Here is a 7745-nt window from a genome sequence, read left to right on the forward strand (position 1 = left end):
GATTGCTCCAAGGGAAACGCGACCCACACAGCTCGGCAGATGTTTAGTGACAGACACCTCAGTCAATAGTTCTGATGGAGAGTTGCAGCGACCTTCAGTTGCATTTTCGAATTCCCGAACTTGAAGAGACAATATGACTTTATTAAATTAAAAATTAGAATACGACTTAAATGCTGCTTCCCGACTGTTGGATTGCAGGCTGTGGATGTTATTAGACCAGATTTCCATGCACCTTTCAGCAGAGGTGTTACGCGACACGCTCTTCTGTGCACGGCTTGTCGCAATCGGCTTTTGCCTCCTCCACGCCCTCCATCTCATATATAGCATTTGGCCCCGTGCACCAACCTATCATGTTTTCATCAGGCTTCATGTTGCAAATTCCATTGGCGTCATAACGCACCATAACGCAAGAAAGGCCACGCCATCCACCTCCGGACGGCCAACCGAATAAGAGACGTATCCAAGCCTCAACATTCTTCATTATACCAGAGCTCCTGGAATACCTTTTTTTGGCCATGCCGCTGAATCCAGCATGCAACGACTGCCGTACTAACAGCCGTACCAGTGATTATACATTTGTCATTGATAAGCCAGGCGAAACGATGGTAAGCGTGCTGCTACTGCTGCGACTGCTGCTGATACTGCCACCAGGATACACTTGTCGCACGGCGCTGGTCGTGCATTGGTGACCTTTTGCCGTACAGTGTCGTCGTCGTCTGCGTTAGAGCCATTCCATCCGCAACTTCGTAAAGGACTGTCGGTGCCGATGCCGTGACAGCTGCCGCGGTTCCGTCAGCGGCGCCGGCGGCGGCGGCGGCAGCGGATGAAGACGCCAACGCGGCGGCCTCCCCGTGACGCCGCCAAATTGCCGCCGCCCCCATATCCCAGTGCCGCTGTGCAGGGTGGTGGTTGCCGTTGCGGTCGACCCTGCCGCCGGCATCATCGTCGCCGCCACCGCCGCCGAGCCGTATTTCCCCTGATGCCAGCGGGTCGTTGGCGCGTTGTACGACGACAACTGGTCTGCCGGGGTAGTGCAACGGGTACCTAGGTCCCGCCGGGCAACAAACGCCACCGTCACGATTATGACCTCCGCCGCCGCTGCCGCCACCGCCGCCAGGTAGTACGGCATGCAGCGACGGCGGCGGGAGCCGCCGTTGGAGCCCCGGCGGCGGCAGGAAAGTGTCATCCGTACTGTCGCAGCTGCCGCTGGTGTTTCTGCCGTACCCACTGCCGTCACCATCGTCTGCCGCGACTCCGTTTCTTTTTCCCCCGCGCACTAGCGCCGACGTCGGCGATCCGCCCGCCGCAGAAACCGCGGTAGCACCACCACCACCACCACCACCACTACCACCACCACCAAACAATACAATTTCGGTATCGTTAACAACCTCGGAGGAGCCGCATTCCCCTCGGCGGTCGCAGGTGCGCATAACCTGATGTTGCTGCTGCTGCTGCTGCTGCTGCTGCTCCTCGTTTTGCTGAGCGTGATAACAATGTTTTTGTTGCTTGCAGTGCTGGTACTGTTGTTGTTGTTGTTGTTGTTGTTGTTGTTGATGATGTTGGTGTTGTTGGTGTTGTTCTTGCTGCTGTTGTGCCTTGCCTGGCGCTTGTACTTGTTGCTGCGGCGATTTCAAATGGCGTGATGGATCCAACAAATTAGCAATGAGCTGTGCGAGCACATGCGACGCAGATCGAGACTCAGCAAATGGCAACTGCTCCGAAATCTCTTGACGCTGCCGTACAGGCTCGAGTAGTACGGCATGCAGCTGCCGCTCGTCAGCATCCGCGACGGCGCCGATTCCCTGCTGTTGTACCTGTCGCGGGTACGACCGCAAGAAGCCGCCGCTGTCGCTGCCGTCAGCTTGCCGGCTGATGCACGTGCGCTTTGGATGTGACAGTGTGTTATCGGCGTCGTACAAGCTGTCGTACACATCATCGGCAACGGATATAAAGCTCCCGCTGTGTGTTCTGATCCCCGCTGCCGCCGATACTGCCTCCGGAAAGTCTGCTTCGCGGGGAAGTACGACAATACGACCACTCTGAACCAGGTAGCGAGATGCTGGATGTGTGTGGATGCGACCACCTTGCTGCTGCTGGTGCGGCTGCAGCTGCTGCTGGTGGTGGTGCGGCTGCAGCTGCTGCTGGTGGTGGTGCGGCTGCAGCTGCTGCTGCTGCTGGTGGTGGATTAGCCGTTGTACAAACAGCTGTAATTGCCTCGGATGATCGTCGTTCTGACCTTCGGTGGCATCATCATCCTGCACCTGCACCTGCTGCGGCGGCGGCGGCTGCACCTGCTGCTGCTGCTGCTGCTGCTGCTGCTGCTGCACCTGCTGCACCTGCTGCGGCTGCTGCTGAGGCTGCGGCTGCTGCTGCTGCTGCTGCTGCTCGGTCACTGGACAATCGCGGGACAGGTTCCCCTGCTGTCGACCTGATACCCCTGCTGCCACCGCGCCAGGTCGCTCCGGCGGCTCGTCCGTTTCAACCGCCGCCGCCGTGGCCGCTGACAGCACTATCGAGGCCGCCTTCGGGGCGGGAGGCCGTGCCTGTGCCGGAGCCGCCGCCAGCGGAGCCCGTACGACAGGACGGCCTCCGCCGCCGCCGCTACCGCATCGAAGTCCAGGCGCGGTGGCAGCTGCGCTCGTCAACAACAGCTCGTCCTTGTATTCCATCAACACCGTAAGACACGACTTGCAGGCTTGGATGGCATCTGCGGTAGTGCTGTAGGTGCCCAGGCTCCTGTATGTGCCGCGGAGGAAAATGCCGGCTCCTGCGACGGCGCCTGCCGTGCAGCTGCTGCTGCCGCCGCCGCCGCCGCCGGCAGCGTCGCTATTGCCGCTACTGCCACACATCTGTGGCAGGCTGCTACCGATGCCGCTACTGCCACCATGGGTTCTGTCCCGTAAGCACGTGCATGACCCAGAGGCAGTACAATCCGCTCCATCACCTGCCGTATCCCTGTTGCTCCCAGACGCCGCCGCTGCTGTTGCTGCCGTTGGCAAGGCAGTAGTATTGACGCCGCCGCTGCCGCTGCTGCCGTGGTTACCGCCGCTGCCGCCACCAGCATGGGCTACCGCACTGCCGCTGCCACTGCGGCTGTTGTTGCTACTGCTGCTGCACAATTCCGCTAGCCGCTCCGAAACCACCCGTCGGACCAAGGTGTAGCCCAGTAGGCTCCCATCGGCACATGGAATTAGGGAGTCTATCTCCATGCCTAGAGGCAGTTGACCGTTAATACCTTTTATGAATTGCCTGATTAACGAAACCACGTCCAGTTCACGGACACCGTCGGCGCCGCCGTCGGTGGCGGCGGCGGCTCCAGGCTCGTGCGTCCTTGCAGTGGAATCAACCACGGCAGCGACAGCCGTGATAGAACCGCCGCCGCAGCAGCCGCCGCCGCTGCCGCCGCCGCCGCCGCCGTTGTCACTGCCGTCGGCAAGACGGCAATTCGTATTTGGCGCAGCGGAGCCACTACGGCCGCCAAGCTCCCCGATGAGGCACTCAGCAACAGCAGCAGCAGCAGCAGCAGGACCGTCGCCGCCGCCTCCGTCGGCGCCGCCGCCGCCAACACCGCCAGCCACCTCCGGCCTCCCAAGATCAAGGCATAAGCCCGCGTAAGCGCGATGCCGCGGGGTACCACCATAGGGGGTAGGGGGGTTGTGGACTGCCGCCGACGGCAGCCCTGTCGACGCCCCTGCCACGGCCGTCGCCGTTGCCGTCAACCCCCCACCGCAGCCATGGTCACCGAAGTGACCAGGCGTAAGGCCAATCGCATCCTTGGGCACGAAATGTTGATCCTGAAACTGCTGCTGGAGCTGATGATGATGATGGTACGGAACACGCTGATCGCCGGGCTGCTGTGCCGTCAGCGGCGCCATCCCAGCGTCACACTGCCCAGCCGCCGGCGGTGCTGTGGGCGACGGCGGCGACAGAGGCTCCGCTGGACCATGGCCGCCGCTTGGGGCGACGACGCCAGCAACAGGGCCCCAGAGACCCGTACGACCCATCGCGCCATGCATGGGATGCATGACGGCGTCAGAGCCGTCACCTCCTCCCCCTCCTGGACTGCAGCCGAAGTCGTAGCCGACGTTGGCTCCAGCACACCGTTCTGGACCTGGACCCCAGCCCAGGCGGCCAGCGTTCCAAGGAACAGCTGAGAGCGGCAGACCGACTGAGCAGTTCAGGTCGCCGGGCTCTGAATCGTCGGATGCCAGGCCCGCAGCGGCGGATCCCAATCGCCGGCGTTTGGCGCCGGCGCCGCTGCCGCCGCCGCCGCCGGAGCCAGCGGCGTGGCCATCTTCAATCGCCCTGTGGCGCTGCTGCTTCTCTAAAAGGGCCTTATATGCCGCGTGCACCAGCTGCTCCAGTTTCGGATCTGTGAGAAATTCTCCGTCAGGTCCGACGTAATCCTGGGGACAAAAAAGGGGGAAAGAAAACCCTAAGCGTACCTACACAACCAACAATACGAAGAAGCAGGACGATCAGGCAGGACTACCTGAGCGGCTTGAGAGCAATGAGAAAAATTACTATTACTGAAAAAATATAATAATTTTTATTATTTATTTATACATATTAGGAAACCACCGATCTCTCCACCGATCTCGCGAGCCTCGGTGGCACGAGCCGAGGTAGCGACCGCTGCTATGAGTATAGCGGCGCCTGTAATTGTGGGGATGGCCTGGCTCAAAGCTCGGCTTATTACTATGACGTCAGGCTGTTCCTGGCCTACACAGCTTATGGGTGCCGGCAGTAGCGGGAGTCCGGTCGGATCCATTATAACTAACGTCCATTTTAACCAATATTTAAATGCGTGGCATCGCACAGCGCAAATTTACCTTGTATGGGAAGTTAAGCTTTGCTTTCGCGCCTCGAATTCGGATGGCCACCTGCAACATACGGCGCATACGCAGTGGTGGGTGAGTCCTTAGTCGGGGTCAAAAAGAATCAAGCTCTTGATTATTATCGTTATAGCGTTGTGCGAAGATCGGGAACTAGGCGTCCACCGGCTAATAAGTATTTGCCATGCAGATCTCCAAGAAACGAACGAACCACTGTTTGCAAAGCCGGTACTTTAGTCTCGCTGCAGATATCCTTTATGTTGGAATCAATTACAATTTGAAATATTAAAATTTTCCAAGGCCAAGGTTCCGACCTTGTCAAACATTCGGGCCGCTTCTTCCTCCGTATCGAACGATCCAAGATACACATGTCGCCCAGAACTGTTGATAGCGCTTTGCCACCTGCAAATACCATAGTAAAATGTACGTTATTGCTGGTATGTGCAATGAACGCTCGATTCGTTCCGAGGGAAAGGTTTTTACGGGCAACGGTCACCTGTTGACAAAAACTACCGGCGTTCGATTCCGCATGGCAATTAACAAGTTTAAGACTCGTGGGAAAAAAGCAAAGCAAGACGATAAGGCACGCACAGCTACATTTATGTTGCCATGCATTGTGTCAGACTGGAATGGAGCCGCCCTTACGAGCATGCCCTGGCAGCTCCAAACATTCTTGACATCCTTGCAAATGCGATTGTTGTAGTATATTCATTGGGTGGCTTTAGCATTTCTCATGCAAGATGCAAGGGAGTGGAGCAGGACATCGTCTCCCGCCTGACTCATAACGACAGGGCGTGAGCCGGTGGACAGTGTGAGCAGCCCTAACCGCTGGGAATAGCTTACCTTTTTGATTTTCTATGCCAGCAAACACCTCTATAACAACTCGTTGCGACACGCGTTCCGCTCACTCGGCCTCCTGGCAGCGCGTCGCCTGCAGCGATTTTGGCTCCGCCGTGCTCTTTTACCGCAGTTTTGTTACACAAAATGTCGTCGTCAGGCATGTCGAAGACCTCACACAAAAAAGTTGACGCTGGAAGATACTTCGCGTGGCAGCTGCCCCTGCTACAAAGTTCCTTGTGCCCTGTTGCGGAATCTGTTAAAATTTTCCCTTGGACTATAAGGCGTTTTTTACATAATCAAGCGTGCATTATTCCAGCAACATCGCACCACAATGATTGGAGCTTAACCTTTTGCCGCGCCGTACGCCTGCAACCCCGGAATTACGAATCATGTATTATCAAGAGAGCAGTATTGGAAGAAAGTGTTGAAAACACACGCACAATGCTTCCTTCCATTTTTGTTGACAGGATATGTACGCTTTGGCGCATTAAATAGATCCGCTTGATAGTGTTTGCCTGCTGTTGCAAGTTATTCAGTACTCTTCCCGCGCCCACATTTCCTTTATCTAAGAATTGATCCTAATCTTATCCTAAGCAAGAAGAAACAGCCCTTGTCAACTAGCGTTGCCTCGACATTTTGCGGGCGTCGGGAAGACCGCGCTTCCTGCTAAGGGATGTTCCTCATGCTCGGCATGAGAGCAACTATTAAACAACGGTACGCGAACTTGTAACCTCCGGTTAATCAGAAACGATCTTTCCAGTCAGGTTGCGGAGGAAGGCAACAGCGTATGGACATCTAGGCGGAGACGCGCAGTATATCTCCCGGAGCACGAAAAGGTTCTGTGTACCTTTTCCCTGTCCCAACACAGCTGCGTCCTACACGGCTTTCTTGCTGCTAACGCCATCAAACAGTGAATTGAAGCACATAAAGCTTCAAGATGACACCCTGGCCCGTTCCCAGCCCTGGCCTCTTGCATTCAGTCTCCACCTCGAGGAATAGCCACGGCTGTAAAAGCACGACGCTTCATAGCCACAGCATTTGACGGCAGCAATTGCCCGAGCCTGGGCTGGACGCAGACCATGGTCAACAATTATCGCGCCCACCCCTCCCACACCCACCTGGATTCCGTGCGTGCGTCTCTCGCAGTATATGTAGCAGTCTATGGTCACCTGACCATTACGTTCAAATACAGGCGCGCGCACGCACGTATGTCATAAAAGGCTTCACACACGTACGCACTCACACGCGCGCTAAAGCAGGGGCATTTCTTAAGTCTTCAGTCACCAGTCCACAGGAAAAACAATTGCGACCTCAGGGTTATTTATGACCCTCCTCCTTCAAAGCACAAACCTAGGGCACGGTTTCCATCAGAGGGATTTCCCGCCACAGGAGTTTCCAGAAGCTTCCACAAAGCTTCTCATAATGTAATGCACAAGCTGGAGAGTAGAGAGCAGCGGCTAGACAAACAACTACCAGACGCAGCAGGCCCCCCACTTGGCAAAGCGGCTAGTGGCGGTAGAAGGGCTCGGGTCGCTCCACTCGGTCCGCCATGCACACGCGGATCTCGGACACGTCGAAGGGCGCGTGCAGGAACTCGAAACCGGCGTGACTGAGGGGTTCCACGGGGTTACGTGCGCCGATGATCTTGTTGGTGCGGGTGTCCACCACGTGACAATAGTGCTGAACCAGCCTCAGACGGTGACCCTGGGGGGGTGGGGTGGGGTGGGGTGGGGTGGGAGAGGATGCGGAAAAAGGGGGGGGGAAAGGGGAAGGGAGAAGAAGGTGTAGGGGGAAAGGTGGTGTCCGATGTGAGGGGGAAAGGGCTAAGGGGTTGTGGATTGTGGATTGTGGGGGGAGGGGGCTGATCGTATAGTTTCCCTGGTAAAAACGGGAAAAAGAGAGGGGAAAGAACCTCTCCTTCCCTTCTTCCTGCACACACGCCCACGCATGTACACACGCTCTAACGCGCACGCTCCCCCAAACACACACAAACACACACACACACATTCTTCCCCGCCACGTGCCCACCTGGTACTCCACGAAGTTGTTGATGTGCCGGGCGGAATGGTG

The 7745-nt window shown here is 57.1% G+C and overlaps 2 protein-coding genes across 2 annotated transcripts in view; both read right to left on the reverse strand.

Annotated features, from left to right (window-relative positions):
• Nucleotides 1-387: 387 nt before the first annotated feature.
• VOLCADRAFT_127469 (AP2 family transcription factor) lies at nucleotides 388-5941 on the reverse strand. Its single transcript, XM_002954390.1, has 6 exons — nucleotides 5679-5941; nucleotides 5150-5237; nucleotides 4833-4883; nucleotides 3579-4406; nucleotides 1815-2039; nucleotides 388-1388 (listed from the first exon to the last, which is right to left on the reverse strand). Exons 1-6 carry the CDS (start codon nucleotides 5834-5836, stop codon nucleotides 618-620), a joined length of 2121 nt encoding a protein of 706 aa, XP_002954436.1. The 5' UTR covers nucleotides 5837-5941; the 3' UTR covers nucleotides 388-617.
• Nucleotides 5942-7181: 1240 nt separating this feature from the next.
• VOLCADRAFT_95212 (uncharacterized protein) overlaps nucleotides 7182-7745 on the reverse strand; it is a gene marked incomplete at both ends in the record, with an annotated part of 8746 nt that continues 8182 nt past the window's right edge. The window contains one exon of the mRNA XM_002954391.1: nucleotides 7182-7379. Within this exon, the coding sequence (XP_002954437.1) occupies nucleotides 7182-7379 (198 nt within the window). The remainder of the gene's footprint in view (nucleotides 7380-7745) is intronic.

The sequence above is a fragment of the Volvox carteri genome (assembly GCF_000143455.1).
Source record: "Volvox carteri f. nagariensis unplaced genomic scaffold VOLCAscaffold_42, whole genome shotgun sequence".
NCBI classification, from domain to species: Eukaryota; Viridiplantae; Chlorophyta; class Chlorophyceae; order Chlamydomonadales; family Volvocaceae; genus Volvox; species Volvox carteri.

What these genes read in the sequence shown, in the direction of transcription:
- VOLCADRAFT_127469 (XM_002954390.1), bottom strand. Translation starts at nt 5,836, where the DNA reads ATGCCTGACGACGACATTTTGTGTAACAAAACTGCGGTAAAAGAGCAC. An exon ending in AGCTTAACTTCCCATACAAG is followed by an intron (nt 4,407 to 4,832) that starts GTAAATTTGCGC and finishes TTTTGTCCCCAG; the next exon opens with GATTACGTCGGACCTGACGG. An exon ending in TGCGGTCGTACCCGCGACAG is followed by an intron (nt 1,389 to 1,814) that starts GTACAACAGCAG and finishes GGCTCCTCCGAG; the next exon opens with GTTGTTAACGATACCGAAAT.